The sequence below is a fragment of the Ruditapes philippinarum genome, unplaced genomic scaffold, assembly GCF_026571515.1.
Source record: "Ruditapes philippinarum isolate M1 unplaced genomic scaffold, ASM2657151v2 ctg1161_1_1_1_1, whole genome shotgun sequence".
Classification (NCBI taxonomy): domain Eukaryota; kingdom Metazoa; phylum Mollusca; class Bivalvia; order Venerida; family Veneridae; genus Ruditapes; species Ruditapes philippinarum.
Genome location: NW_026860653.1, coordinates 62103 through 79201, shown reverse-complemented (window position 1 = coordinate 79201; position 17099 = coordinate 62103). Strand labels below are relative to the sequence as shown.

Below are 17099 nucleotides of genomic sequence, written 5' to 3'. Positions count from 1 at the left end.
TACCTAATTATTCTTTATCAATAACAAAATGTTTGATAAAAAGGGGAAACAACAAACAGTCTCAATTCAAAAGTCAACCAGAAAGGTCATTTTCTTTATTTAAGCCTTTAATTTTTTTTTCTAGGTTTTAATATTGTTTTGAAAATAAGATTAAAGACATATATTTTAGAAAACAAGAAATGTGTTCATACATGTCATTACTCTGACACTTACGTAGATAGAAGGTCAAATATTATATTAATAAACTATACATGCTATATACCTATAATAATAATACTAGTATCATAACACAATAAACTGAGGAAATCCTAGTCACTGATCAGACATCATTTCACATCAAGTGTTACTGTGGCCTTGACCTTATGTCCTCAAAAATCAAAAAGGGCCATCAGATTCTACTGGCCATAGGCAATACTTTACCCCATCAATGTTAATGTTAACACACTAACCTAGGCTTATTTTTTCCCCTCACATTACTGAACAAGGATTTTTGTCAAGTTTCACTGTGACATTGACCTATGACCTCAAAAATAATAGGAGTCACTTTCTGGCCATAGGCTATATCCCTTACAAACTTAGGCTGATTCCTTCTCAAGTTAGTGATTGGACAAGGATTTTGACAAAATGTCACTGTGCTCTTGACCTTTGATCTTATGATCTCAATACCAACAGGGGTTATCTGGTAGCCAAGGAAAATGTCCACACTTAGTTTAACAAACTAAGACTTATATTCCTACTCAAGTAATTGATTAGGCCAGTGTGTCACTGTGACCCTGTTTTCTCACTTTGAGATGTAAAAATCAAAAAGGGTTATCTACTGGCCATTTTTAATGTCCCTACTAAGTTTAAAAAAACTTAAGACTTATCCCTTCTCAAGTTATTGATTTGATAATGGGTTTAAACTGTCCCTGTGACTTTTGACCTAATGATATCAAAATAAAAAGAATCATCTACTGGCCATGGGCAATGCAGTGTCTCTCTACTATCAATGTTAAACAAACTAGATATTGACTGGACTAGGATAACTGGACAAACATAGGTAAAAAATGGTCCACCAGTCATAGTATATAAGTACACTCCCAACTTTTTTAGTTTGGGCATAAATAATCCTGAAAAATTGTATCTTAATTTACATCATAATGGATTTTCAAACATTTTTTGTAATTAAATTGATATACCCTGCAAACAGATTACATTTATATGAATGGGCCTTTGTATAAAAATAAAGAACTCACAGGCACAACATAATTTGTCACTACCAAAATAATATGCACAAATAATCCAATTAACAAACCTCACCCAAATAAAGGATTTAAATAAGAGCTAGTGTACAGTACTTATGGCCAATCTAATTTTAAAAATCGTGTTGCACCTTCATTTCATTCTTTTCTATTTTTCTCCCGACAAAGTGCATCACTCTGTCTGAGATCGTTTTATGCAGGATTTTTTTTTATTTTCCTATTTTTAGCTCACCTGTCACACAGTGACAGGGTGAGCTTTTGTGATCGCTTTTCGTCTGGCGTCCGTCCGTAAACTTTTACTTTAAATGACATCTCCTCATAAACCACTGAGCCAAATTCATCCAAACTTCATAGGAATGTATCTTTGGTGGTCACCTTTAAAAATTGTTCAAAGAATTTAATTCCATGCAGAACTCTGGTTACCATGGCAACCGAAAGAAAAAACTTTAAATATCTTCTTTAAAAAAACCCAAAGAGCTAGAGCTTAGATATTTGGCATGAAACATCTTCTAGTGAGTGTCTACCAAGTTTGTACACCTCTTGTAGTTTTAGAGTTATGTCCCTGGAAAAAGTTCAAAGTGCAATAATTCCAAAATTAGGCAAGGCACAGTTATTGTTCTTTGCACAGCACTTCTAATCAATGTGATCTATCAACCTACAAAGTTTCTTGTTGATATCTCTTATGGTTTCCGAGTTATGTCTCGGACAACTTCAAAAAGTAAAAATAAACAAAGGGCAATAACTCCAGAATTAGGCAAGGCAGAGTTATGATTCTTGTGCACAGCACATCTACCCATTGAGATATATCTACCTACAAAGTTTCATGTTGATATCTCTTATAGTTTTACAGCTATGTCCTGAAGATTTTTCAATGTCCTGAAGATTTTTCTAAAAGGGGAGATAATTCAAAAATGAGGCTTAACAGAGTTATGGTTCTTTTGCACTGCACTTCTACTTAATGAGATCTATCTACCTACAATGTTTCATCTTGATATCTCTTATAGTTTTAGAGTTATGTTCCGGACAAAGTTCAAAGTGTTAAAATTAACAAAGGGCAATAACTCCAAAATGAGAACAAAAAGAGTTATTGTTCTTATGCACTGCACATAAGATCTATTGAGATCTATTCACCTACAAAGTTCCATGTTGATATCTCTTATAGTTATAGAGTTATGTCCCAGACAAGATTTTTCTATAAGGGGAGATAATTCAAAAACCAGGCAAAATAGAGTTATGGTTCTTTGACACTGCACTCCCCCTCAATGCCCTCTACCATTATATGAAGTTTAAACAAATTATCTCCAAGGGTTTTCAAGTTATGCTCCGGACAAGACAACAGACGGACGGACAGACGGACAAGGCGCCAACTATATGCTCCCCCGAAATTTGTCAGGGAGCATAAAAAAAACCATCTGCATGCAAGGTGTGAATTATCTACTTTTATGTATATTGGACAATTAGTTAAACAAACAAATTAAAACATGTTTGCTCAATATCACAATATATAAATGAAATCACTGTACCCTGTTTTGCAGGCCTATACAATTCAATATGTACATGTACCATAATTATACAATTCAATATGTACATGTACCATGTCTTGCAGGCCTATACATTTCAATATGTACACATACCCTGTCTTGCAGGCCTATACAATTCAATATGTACATGTACCCAGTGTCTTGCAGGCCTATACATTTCAATATGTACACATACCCTGTCTTGCAGGCCTATACAATTCAATATGTACATGTACCCAGTGTCTTGCAGGCCTATACAATTCAATATGTACATGTACCCAGTGTCTTGCAGGCCTATACAATTCAATATGTACATGTACCCAGTGTCTTGCAGGCCTATACAATTCAATATCTACCCGGTCTTGAAAGTACAAACACATGTTTAACTTCCTATCCTGTACCCTTCTTGGGAGCCTATATATTTTATCTTTCTTGCGAGTGCAGGAAGTAGACTGGTTTATATACTGTGAATATGTCAGTGTTATGGTTCAATAAAAGCATTCAATCCTTAATAACCCAGGAATACTAAATATTGGTATTAAATACATTGATAAAAAAGACAATTTATGAAGCAGAAATACACTAAAAGCATCATTTGAATAATTTACATTAGCATGTAAATTTCTTGGCAACCATCAAAGTTAAAATCTAAAAACTAACTGTGTCAGCTACATACTAAAAGGTTATCATACTTCAAGCATTACAATATTATACACTTGTATTATATGCTAAAAACTCTAACTCAAACAAATCTATTCAATAACAGTCACATAATTACTATAAATATTCCAATGGTTAATTTGGTTTATACAGAATTTATTTTAGTTCGATTGTGTAGGAAGCTATATAAGCTTATAGACACACTTTCGAATCTGTTCCTGGAACCAACCAGTACTGAGCAATGAGTGTAAAGTTTCTTGCTCAAGGAAACAACGACTTGCCCCTGACGGGGTTTGAACCCATGCGGCTAGCGATCATAAGATTACTAGTCTGATGTATTAACCACTCGGCCATGCCGCCAGTTGGTTAATTTGATAGTACACAAGAATGTGTCTAGTTAAAACACATTTAATGCCACCAGCAGAGATTCTTGTCAGTAACAAACTTTCCAGACAGGTTACACATTCACTAGGTTATGTAAAGAAAGATTGTTAAAAAGCAAAAGTGTAAAAATCTATTTTTGGCATTGGTGATCAACTCCACCCAAACTTTATAATAGAGGACCACTCTAGGAATGTCCCTTTCAAACATGAAAGACATCAATTTATAAATACACATTATATAAGCAAAGGTGTAAAAATCTACTTTTTACACCAGTTTAACCTTCACCCCAGTGATCCCAAACTCCACTCAAAGTAAGAGGACATCTACCAAATATTTTAGATATTATTGATATTGAAGATGCTAGAAGAAATTTAAGATGCCAGAATAGGGTAACCATATCAGGCCTTATTTTCAAAGTGATAAAAGGGGAAATAATTGGGAAAAAATAATGGAAGGCCCAGTTGTATAATTTAGTAATATCATAAACTTTGCATTGATAAGTATAATTGTGAAATTATGAGGCCATTAGTACAGATATATTCAACTTGCCAGTTTTGGTTAACCATATTTATTTTCAAAGTAATATAAAAAGGGAAATAACTGGGAAAAAACAGCAAAATTATATAACTTAGCAATACTATGTACTTTATATTGATACATATTAAACTGTGTTAATTATGAAGTATTTGGTATAGGTAGAACTTAAGATATATCCAACTTGCTGGTTAAGGTTACCCTTGTACAGACAGACAGACAGACAGATGATTTAATTGCTTTTTGTCCAGTGGCATAAAAGAATTAATTATATGTATTTAGCTAAGCAGCAACACATCATTATATCACAATTATACCTGTGTGCAATATTCCAAAGAAGTTACCATTTCTAAATAAGAAAATTAATTTTGATTTGCAAACAAAATATATAAACTTACTATTAATATTAATATAAATATATTATATTATAATTTATACTAGTATAATTATTATATCTAGTATAATTATTATATCATATTTCCTGCAATAATCATTACTATTCCATATTTCTTCCTAAAAAATAGGATACAAAACATTCTAATAGCTACAAAACTAATTATTCAATTTCTACAGATTTTAAATAAAAAGAAAGTATATAAATATCATTTAAAAAATCAAACATTGTAGTGTACAGTTTAAAATATGAAGCATCATAATTCAATTACAAGTATAATTATAAATATTATTAATCTAATAGGTAAAAGAGAAATAGAAGTGTCAAGTATTTAAAGGTCGAAATATGCATTATTCTAAATCCAAAATTTTAAAAAATATAAATACATAAAATGAAATTAATAGAAAAAATAAAAGAAACAGTGCATAATTGTAATCAAATATTTGCATTATCAATCAAACAATTTATAAAGGATTTTAAAAAGTAAAAGACGACACAAATTTTATTAAGGAAATTATCACAGGGATTCAGCACAGTGTTGGGATAGTGTAAAAAGTTATTCTAGAGAAAAATATATACTGTATATATAATATACAGATTATATTATACAGTATATATTTTTTCTAGAATTACTTTTTACACTATCCAAACACTGTGCCAAGTCCCTGTGGAAATTATTGCTTTATAATATTAATTACTGACAAAAGTTAGTCAGATTCAATTACTTTGGTTGTAAATTATATCTAAAGTTACTTCCCTTTCCTCTACTGCGTATTAAAGGAAAAAGATAAGGGTATAAACACTTGTGAAAAATGATTAATTTAGTTCATGACGCAATATACATGTACAAATGACTTTAAGAATTCTTCTACCAATTTTTTTTTATCAAAATACCAAAAGTAAAATGATAAATAATTATCATATATAATTTAATAATATTTTTTACTACTTCAAGTTATTAGAGCCAACCAAATATTAAAAAAGCAACTTCTGACTACAGAGTATTTAGAGATTCATTCAAAAATATTTTATCTAACCCTTTGTTCATTTTTCATCCTTGACTAAACCATTCATAATTATAGGGACATTTTCAAAAAATGTACTTGGATGATTATAGCAAACAATGTATACCGTGATCAGAATGTGCTGCTACCAGAAGACTAAAGAATTAAATCATGATACAAGAGGCATATTAATAAAACATACAACATGAAAGAAAAAAAATTATACTAAACATTTTTCCCCAAATATTTCAAAATATACAATTTAAAGTCAAGTTAATTTGTTCTTTATCAAACAATTTTGGCCATAACAAACAAAACACTATATAACTTTTCATTGTTATTATGCAGCTGAAAAGTGAAAGAGATTTACTTAGGTATTCAAAACATGGAATTTTTAATATAACATTAAAAGAAATCTTATTTGTTAATTTGACAGTCCATTTAATAAATCCTAAATAAACATATTCCACAAAGCTAGATATTCAGTTCAAGTTTGTAAGTTATAGACAAAACTGTTTGATAAATGCCAATGCTAAGGGTAATGAGATTTAAACACTTTTCCACATCCACATGGACAGGTGAGTACTGTAGTATGAGCAACACTAACATCTGAAGGATCCTCTGTAACAAATTCACATATATAGTCAAACATAAATACAAATAATTTAAATCCATATTTATCAACAGACAACAGGATTAACCATATTGATACAGAGGAACATGTTTTCTGGCAAGGTAAAAGATTATTTGAACAACGTTTTGTGTTGTTATTAAATGGAAATTTCAGTAATTATGCTATCAAGCTCTTTAAACATATTAAGAAATGATTTACCTTTGATGCATTTTATTGTCTATATTGTGGATTATGTTGTGGATGTTTGTTAGTAAGTGAACTAGTTTTACATACCAATCTCCTGCTCCACATTAAGCTTCATTGAGAAGCTGAGATAAAAACTTAAAACTTAAACTTGAAAGGTAAATGGCTGAAAATTACTTTTGACTATCACAATAGCAGTAGTGGAATACTGGACTTCTCTTGAATCCATGTTCATGATTCCGTGCTCCTGGCTGTCCCCCACATGATCATTTTTACTGGCAATTGGGCCTGGGTCAGAACTTGCATCAGGCACCTCATCATTTCTCTGAATGTGTACTCAAAATATTTAGTTTTATCATATATTCTATACAAATCACTTTCTTAGCCACTACAACTGAAAGATTTTATGTCTAAATGAATTTATTTTGCAAATCAGTCAAGGTTCAAGTGCACAAGGCAAAAAAATATCTGCAGGTAAACCAAAAAGCAAACATTTCTTATCTATATTATATTTAGCTGTATCATGAGCACACTTCAAATCATTAAACTGTGTAAATATTGCTAAGTGTTTATGAAGAAAAGAAGCTATCTAAAAATGTGCCACATAACTTCACTTTGCCATGAGTAGGAAATCTGTAGTTCAATAGCTTTTTTTCTTTTTAGGCAATAGCTAGCATAAGCAAAACATGAGGGCAATATGCACCTAATATGAACCCTTACCTGAGATACACTGCTTATTGATCCATAGGTTAATTGGGACACTAGAACATTATTCGTGCAAAATATCTAAGCTTTAGAAACTATCAGAAACATTTTGTAATGCATTTTCTTATTCTATATATGTACACTATTAATTGAATCCTAAGGTAGGGCCAATTTTGACCCTGGGAGCATGAAGTATTTAACTTCATTGAGAACAAATAAGCTACATGGCAAATTCCTTAGCTATAGTGGTTGTAATTTATAAGAATAACTATAGCTGCCAAATGAGTGACAAATAATCTCACCTGATCTCTATGACAAAGAATATTATGTAGTGCAATTTATCTTCATTTTTTAAAGAAACAATTCAGTTTGACAAAAACAATCATTTGAATAGTACATAATTTAAAGTGTGTCCACAAAATGTTCAAATTTTGACTATCAATGGTGACCTTGACCTGAAGCCTGCACAATTGCACATTGCCATGAACATTTGAGCCATGTTTAAAGAAAATACCTCAAGGGGTATAGGATTTAAAAAGTGGACACAAAATGTCCGATATGTGACCTTAAAGGGTGGTCTTGACCTTGAGACTGCACAGCTGCTGCACGTTCTACATATCACCTTGTTAAGGTGAACATTGGAGCCATTAGTCAAAAGAAAAAAATCCTTTAACTGAAATATGATTCGTAATGAGACACAAAATTGTCAGACATTTGACCTTCAAGGGTGACCTTGACCTTGAGTCTGCACATAGATGCATGGTTTCTGCTTATTGCATTGCTTTTGGCATTGTAGCATTGTAGTTTACTGTAAGTTTATGTAAACTGAGAGAACTAAAGGGTAATAGTGGACACTTAACATAATTTGTGTACTTGAAAATTTCCTCACTTAATGTTTAGCTTCTGTGGCCAGTAGAATTATCTTATATAACTTGCAGAGATTATATACTCCTGTGTATATTAATCAATGCCCACTACATACTTTAATATTTCAAGACAGTCTAGGTAATGTCAAATTACAGTAAACACACCATCACAAAAGTTTAACTTTGTAACATAATTAAGTGATCAGTATGAAACATCACAAACCTTATCATCAATCAGCTCTGCTAAATCTATAGCATGAAAGTCATCTGCATCATCTATTAATTCATCAAAATAAAAACATAACATTAGAATATTAGACAGACAGGTAAGATAAACTAATACAGTATGTTCCAATTTAATCTTACAGCTGATTTGTTATTTGTCAGTTATTATCAATTATTTGTTTAACTTTCTTATTCATTTACGTAACAATCTGCTGTACAGGTTGATATCTTCATAGTTGATAGTGAAATAATATCACATTTTAAAATCTATCCAATTATCCTGCAAATCAAAACATTTTCCTCTGGGTGCATAGTTTACCAGTTGTGTTACGGTTACCCCACAAACAAAGCAATGTGAAAATAACACAGGAATTGTGCAAATTTAGTAACGCAGAATTGTGCAATTCTTTGGCCTAAATGAGCACTATGGTAAGTAAATTAACCTTTTTGTTTTAGAGTAAATGAAATTGAAAGAAATGTTATTTAGATTTCTTTTAAGCTTCATGAAAAATATTTCCAGGAAAGTGTTTGTCTCCAATATCATTTGTAAGCATGAACATCTGGCCAGTGTACTGAAGGTGTTTTATTATAATTAGATTTGTATTAATATAAAAACATATAGGTGTTGGTAGGTGCACACTCTGGATCATTGCACTTAGCCACACTGAATTCACCAGGGCAGTTCAGCCACAGCACCATTCCTGTGCAAGCAGTTAAGCAGTTTACCAGTATTAAGGTGGCTTCATTTTTGCAAGAAACTGCTAGTTATCCAGTACTTTTGTACATGCCAGAGCAGTGGTGTAGTGGGAATAACCAATTTAGAAAGGATTTCATGATCAATCACAACAAAAGTGACCTGCACTGTCTGTTTCATGATCAATCACAACAAAAGTGACCTGCACTGTCAGCTGTTTCATGATCAATCACAACAAAAGTGACCTGCACTGTCTGTTTCATGATCAATCACAACAAAAGTGATCTGCGCTGTCAGCTGTTTCATGATCAATCACAACAAAAGTGACCTGCACTGTCTGTTTCATGATCAATCACAACAAAAGTGACCTGCACTGTCTGTTTCATGATCAATCACACAAAAGTGACCTGCGCTGTAAGCTTTTTTCATGATCAATCACAACAAAAGTGACCTGCGCTGTCTGTTTTATGATCAATCACAACAAAAAGTGACCTGCACTGTCAGCTGTTTCATGATCAATCACAACAAAAGTGACCTGCGCTGTCTGTTTTATGATCAATCACAACAAAAGTGACCTGCACTGTCAGCTGTTTCATGATCAATCACAACAAAAGTGACCTGCACTGTCAGCTGTTTCATGATCAATCACAACAAAAGTGACCTGCACTGTCAGCTGTTTCATGATCAATCACAACAAAAGTGACCTGCGCTGTAAGCTTTTTCATGATCAATCACAACAAAAGTGACCTGCGCTGTCTGTTTCATGATCAATCACAACAAAAGTGACCTGCACTGTCTGTTTTATGATCAATCACAACAAAAGTGACCTGCGCTGTCAGCTGTTTCATGATCAATCACAACAAAAGTGACCTGCACTGTCTGTTTCATGATCAATCACAAAAAAAAGTGACCTGCGCTGTAAGCTTTTTCATGATCAATCACAAACAAAAGTGACCTGCACTGTCTGTTTCATGATCAATCACAACAAAAAGTGACCTGCGCTGTCAGCTGTTTCATGATCAATCACAACAAAAGTGACCTGCACTGTCTGTTTTCATGATCAATCACAACAAAAGTGACCTGCACTGTCTGTTTCATGATCAATCACAACAAAAGTGACCTGTGCTGTCAGCTGTTTCATGATCAATCACAACAAAAGTGACCTGCGCTGTCTGTTTCATGATCAATCACAACAAAAGTGACCTGCACTGTCTGTTTCATGATCAATCACAACAAAAGTGACCTGCACTGTCAGCTGTTTCATGATCAATCACAACAAAAAGTGACCTGCGCTGTAAGCTTTTTCATGATCAATCACAACAAAAGTGACCTGCGCTGTCTGTTTCATGATCAATCACAACAAAAGTGACCTGCACTGTCTGTTTTATGATCAATCACAACAAAAGTGACCTGCGCTGTCAGCTGTTTCATGATCAATCACAACAAAAGTGACCTGTGCTGTCAGCTGTTTCATGATCAATCACAACAAAAGTGACCTGCACTGTCTGTTTTATGATCAATCACAACAAAAGTGACCTGCGCTGTCAGCTGTTTCATGATCAATCACAACAAAAGTGACCTGCACTGTCAGCTGTTTCATGATCAATCACAACAAAAGTGATCTGCATGGTCTGGAAAGAGAGTCTGGATGGCCCTTTTCACAGTTCAACACTACCAATTGAGCTAAACATCAGCACAATAACATATATATCACATTATTGTTTTTATATTCAGTAGGTCTGAGATATTTGCCACACTCCTTGTGTCATATTAGTTTATTACACTGAAATTAGGAGATAAAGTGACAGGGACAAATTGTATGAGGTAATGACAATTTTGTAAATGCTGAACTGATGCAATGCTAGTTATCTCGCAAAATGTACCTGATCACTTTTTACCTGCTTTCTGTTATTATTATATGACATTAGTACCGGTAATTTGGCAACACTGAATATAAAAACAGTATAGTTTTATATGGGTTTTAAATCGTACTTATGAATATAGGAAAACATAAAAGTCACCTTTAAATTGTAGTTAGTAGGTCATCATTCTAACCAATGATCTTAAAAAGTAAACATATTCCCGGAAATATTTATTTTCACACTCCTGCTTTACTGCATAATTACACTGAGAAGTAATGACTGATATAAGTGCAGTAAGAGGTGAATATAGCTTTAGAGTTGTCTTTATCACACAACTGCTTGAACCTTTTATTCAACTTTTATTCCTATAGATCACTTTGTTTTGAATTATCTTAAGATTTTGTTGTTTTTAATAATCATTAAATTGTGAAATCTGGAACGACAAGATACATGTACAATAATTTGTCTTCCCACATTAAAGCTAATAATGGTAACTACAAGTCTAATGCTCTAGCTGGGTCTAAATTTATAAAAATAAAATACTTTGAAATGGTTATTCAATCCTTATACAAATGAATTTAACTTTCTTTTTACCGTTTAACTGACTGTAGCGATTTATGGCCTCGTCTATCTCGTCTGCTTTATATCCCATAAACTCGCAACTTTCCCTTGCGGTTTTACGACTGTCCTAAACATTTAAAGAAGGCAAAAGTTAGAACAGCATATCAAACTGATAAAGTCTGGATGAAATTGCACCAGTAGTTTCTGAGGAGTAGTCTTGTAAACTTTTGTGTAGCTGGCAACACAAAAACACCTTTTTGTATTTTCTGATCGCAAGATCAGTAAATACAAAGCTCACAATCACGGTCTAACACAAAATTTCCTAACAGACCTAACAACGCAAAGTAGTTTTCACTCAAAACTGCTTTAAAAATCAGCAATTTAAAAGAAATAAGAATAATTTTTAATGTAGGCATTAAACGAATTACAGTGCATTAAAAGTTTAGATTAGTCAATAGAAATATGAGGTTACAATGACAAATTTCACGGATAAATATCTTTTTTACCCAATGAAAAATGTTCGGCTAGTTCTGTAAAGCTTAATCAATGAAAATGCTATTTTTAGCTATGTCGATTACCGAATACTCCAGAGCGTAATACACAAATAAATCTGACTGTCGAGTAGTGGTATATATACATGTCGGACTGTTTTGGCGAGAAGATTTTCGCTAAATTATTTTCATCAGTGTTAAACAACAGGTTTATCGTGAACAAAATACCTCAAAATTAATAAGGATTACAAACACGAAATGGAAATTCTCAATTTAGAATTACAATGTATTTGTTTTTATTCAAGCTACATATGTATTACTTCACCGTGGTGCAGAGGTAGCGCGCCTAATGTTCAAAATCCTAGTCAATGCAACTTTTTTTTGAAGTGTCTTCAATATATATAGCCACGATATGCAAGGATAAAGTGTGGCTGTCATAAAAAATGAAAAATGATTTTTTGATACAACTCTAGTCATGCAAAATTCCATATGTATCAATAGAAAAAAATCTAAACGCAGTCGCTGTAATGATTTAGATTGCAAAGATCAGAAAATACCACAGAGCTTTGCAGCCCTTTGATTTATTGAAGGGCTATAACTCAGCTCCAATTGATTCAACCGGAAAACTTGTGTATTATGTGCAAGTATTTGAGCTACAGATAAATCCTGTAAAGTTTCTTTAAAATTGCATTAGTGGTATAAGAGTTACTAAAGTCCACACAAACTATAAAATAAAATCATTAAAGGGCCATAACTCTGACAAAATCATTAAACCAAAAAATGCTGAAGATATGCACAACTAGAAATGGTACTGATCATTCCTGTAAAGTTTGTATAAAATTGCATGGGGAGTTTTTAAGGTGTAGTCCGGAGAATTTTTGGGCCGAAAGGATGAACAGATAGATAGATGGACGGACGGACAGTCAGACAACAGAGAAGTGATCCCTATAATGTTGCCACTACTCTGTAGAGGCTACACAAAAAATGGAAACATTTTTCTTATTGGGAAAACCAATTCAAGCAATTAAGTTATAGACAAATACATAATTAACTATTATAAGAAATCAGAAATCAAAAACTATAAACTGTATATAAAAGTAAAGATTAATACATTATTCTATTTTGAGAAGTCCTTGTATTTATTAAAATAAAAATAATATCATGTTTTAATTCTTGCATAAAAACTGCATACCCAGGTATACATTATAATGGAAAACAAACATACATTTAATTTTGTAAAATGTATGAGGTAAACAAGTACACTTTTTTTTAAGGAAGTTTTTTTGTGGAGAAACATCTATGAAAGGAAAATAATGGTTATATATGATGATTGTAAAATTTCTTTTCAGATAGTAATGTCAGTCATAAATCACATGATTATTTAACTTGACGTTATGATTTTAAATGCAAATAATAATATTTGCAAGGAAATATTTTAGTCATCTGAATACATTTTCATTTGATTACGGTATCAGAGAATTATGTCAGAATGGTATTTTATATTAACACAATATAGATTGTTTATATAGATACAATTTAAAGATTTTGTCAATATCGTATGCTTTTAAAACTCTTGTAATACATTTCTGCTTTTTACCCCAGCAATTTGAAATTCGTGGTCACTATAATTACACGCAAGTTTGTCTCCACATAAACACCATCCTTATGAAGAACGGGAAAATATTGTTTCCACATTGTTTCTAGGAATACAATAATTAAATGACATCAATACTTTTCAAGTTTATTCTCAGAACCGACAAATAGACTGAGTCGAGCCAATTGTCCAATTCTTTATGAAATTTCTTTTAATATATAACAGGAAACTTTCTATGAAAAACTATTCTGCATAAAATGTAGTCTTTAAAAAACTTTTCTGCATAAACTATTGCATATTGTTATAATCATTACCTGTAATTGACATCTGAGTGTATAATCAAAAGTAACAGAGAATATTAGTGGGCCAACTGTCACAATAACGCTCAAATAGCTGCTATAACATTTATAACTGCAGTTAAAAGTTTAAGGTCAGTTCAGTGGAAAAAGTACATGTCACAAAATAAGACAAATATTAGTCCTCAAGTATGTTTTTTACACATATGTAATTTTATTTACAGCTATTGTTTTATGTGGTATAATTATATTCTTCACTTGACTTCTATATACTAAATAAGTAACTACAGAATAATTTACACAAGATTTCAATTCAAGTGTACAAGAAATTGTTAAATGTACTGTGTCTTATTTAGATACCGGTAATAATCCAATGACATTTTGGTAAAAAATTCTTATGTGTAGAACTTTAATATATAGTCAAACTACAAAGCATTCAAAATTACCCTCATTACATTTAATTTTTAAAAGATCGAAAGTGACAAAAAGTTCCATTTATTATGAATATTACAGCCAGTAGTTGCAAAAAAAACAGAAGAAAAAATATAAATACCTCATTAGTGTTGTTACTGGTACTTTCTGATCCATCTTCTGATATGCTGTGATCTGTAACAGGAGTATCTTCAACTGGTGATGTATCCAGTTCATTATCTGTTCTTGTTGTAGAGATATCATCAGATGATGATGGTCTTGAGCAAGTTTCTTGTATGCTTCTCCTTTTTCTAGACTCGGCAGCTTTAACTATTTCCTTCAGTAATTTCTTCATGGCTCCACCAGACTCATCTGTATCATTATTGCCGTCATTACAATCAGGAAGAACACCATTATTATGAGCATCTCCTGCTAAGGTGTTTGCCACATCTAGATATTCAAAAGCCAAATCATGCCTTCTTTTCCTTATTGTAGAGCTATTTGGTCTGATTGAATTTGTATCCAGCTTTTCAGGGCTATCTGTTGCTTCTATTTCAAACTCTTTCACTGCCTCTGGATTTACCGTTACAGAAGGTTGATGAGAATGATTTCCCCCATTAACATTTCTTTCAGAATGATCAGGATGAGGTTCTTTAACTTCAGCTTCTTCACCACCTGTTGCTCCAGCAATTTGTTGACTTACAATTGCATCATCTAAGCCATTTACAGTCACATCTTCATTTACCTCTTTAGACCTTCCATCTCCTACCTGCTTGTAAGACAGTGTGTCTAGATTCTCATCAAGAGCAACGTTATCTTCATTTGTTTTTCTTTGGGTATTTGGATCTTTTTCAACATCTCTCTGTCCTTGTGCATTCATAATGCTGAAAAAACAACACAACTATCAAATATTTGATTTGAGAGGAAAACAATGAGCTTCTTGACTTGTTTGGTTTTTTACTGTTCCCAGGCAATGGGAACAAAAAATACATAAATTTAAAATGATTTACAAAAAAATACTGAACGTTACCAGTTTTCATTGTAATTTATCAACCAAAGAAAGCAATTTTACATCAAAGGACTTACTATGACGATTAGGCAAGTAAAAACTTTTCATATAGAGATGGTCATATTATTTTACAGCAGAAATAGGTCAGAAATTTTTATTGCTCTTACATTATTACAAACTAATAGTTTAAATTTAACAAAGTTGTACTCTTAAAGTTAAAAATCGCTGGTTGACATACTGCATAACTCTAATGCGGTCTTAATTGAAGGCTACACAGTGTTTGAAAAAATGCAAAAAGTAGGTCACTAGGTCATAGTCATATTCACTTTTATCCACACACTAACATGTATCACCAAATTAAATCTAGATACTAATGTATTAACATTTCTGACTCCCTGCTTTACTCATTAGATATGAAACTTTACAAAATTTAAAACTGTACTTGACAGAAATTATTAAACTAGAAGTTTTTCTATCAAGCATTTATGAGAAATAAGCAAACCAATAGCACTTATATAATGTGGATGGAATGTATAATTCTAATTGAAGTACACAGAAATACATGTAGATAATTTCTCCTTTGTTTACAAATAAGGTATTTGACTAACCTTGTGTAGTTGGCTTTTTTAAAACTTAAACTGTACGAAAAACAGCAATCCCACAGGTAAATATACTCTGCAAAGAAAAAGGAAATTTAATTTTTTTTTCTTAATTATTTTCTTAAGCTCAGCACTGACTCACAGAATTGCTATTTAATCTGAACAATAGTACTTGTAATATAGTAATATTTGACACTCTCAACATAAACCAGGAAGTTTTAAAAAAGCAAAAAAATAACGAATATAAATACATGTATTGTGTCATTTAATTTCAATACAAACACAATCTTAAAATAAAGTTAAGATCTAGTCTAGTTATTTCTTACATGTAGAACTGATTGCCACTGTATATTATGATTTGGATTTCCCTTTACAAATAAACTGGAAAAAATAGACTTAATACTTAAAGGACCTGCTTGCTATATATGGCCAATGCCATGTTTGTTCTTGAAATCATGAAAATAACCTACTCAGTATTGGTTTGCCAACAGTCTAAATTAGAAACCACATTGCTTTCTTAATTGTGAAAGCTTGCCGATGATTGGCTGTTTAAAAGGTAACCTCCTATTGATGCCAATCAGATCCTAATGTGTAGTGCTTTAATGAGGACTTAATTTTAACCAGACTGAATCAAACTAATGCGTTGAATGTGATTAGACTAAAAATACATGTACCCTGGCATTCCAAATATAAACACAATCACTAAAATTCTTCAAATTAAAAATTTTCTGGTGAAAACAATATCACACAAAAATAAAATACATGCTGTCACAAAACCAGAAAGAGTGGGGTGGAGACGGGGGATGGGGGGGGGCGGGGGGGGGGTAGTGCTGGGTATAACAAAAAATATTCATCAAACTATAAAAACATTGTATGTATGTCAAGATTCTATTTTCACTTGTAATATTCCCGCCGGCAGGATTAATAAAGGGTTCTTTTGTATAATTTATTTCAAAACTTAACTCATGTGTCTAACAATAAAAAAGTCCTAATAAAGCTGCTTGGGTTATGTAACACTGTTGACTGTCGACCAATACTTGTAGAGATCACACTCCGGTTGACAATACTCATGCATCCATGTAAAATTTATAGAATTTTTTGGTATAAGAAAACAAACACTTAACCACCCCATATATTAAATGCACCAATTAACATGTACAGTAATAATCAGTCAACAGACATTTAACAGGCAAAAGCCAAACAATGTTTGGGGCTGACTCATGGATGTCACT

General features: G+C 32.2%; 1 protein-coding gene across 1 annotated transcript; it reads right to left on the bottom strand.

The window, feature by feature from the left end:
* Positions 1-6021: 6021 nt before the first annotated feature.
* On the bottom strand, positions 6022-16117 carry LOC132712900 (uncharacterized). Its single transcript, XM_060695336.1, has 6 exons — positions 15877-16117; positions 14402-15143; positions 11501-11594; positions 8349-8401; positions 6732-6879; positions 6022-6358 (listed from the first exon to the last, which is right to left on the bottom strand). The coding sequence occupies exons 2-6, from the start codon at positions 15137-15139 to the stop codon at positions 6270-6272; spliced, it is 1122 nt and encodes a 373-aa protein (XP_060551319.1). The 5' UTR covers positions 15140-15143; positions 15877-16117; the 3' UTR covers positions 6022-6269.
* Between the last annotated feature and the right edge of the window lie 982 nt (positions 16118-17099).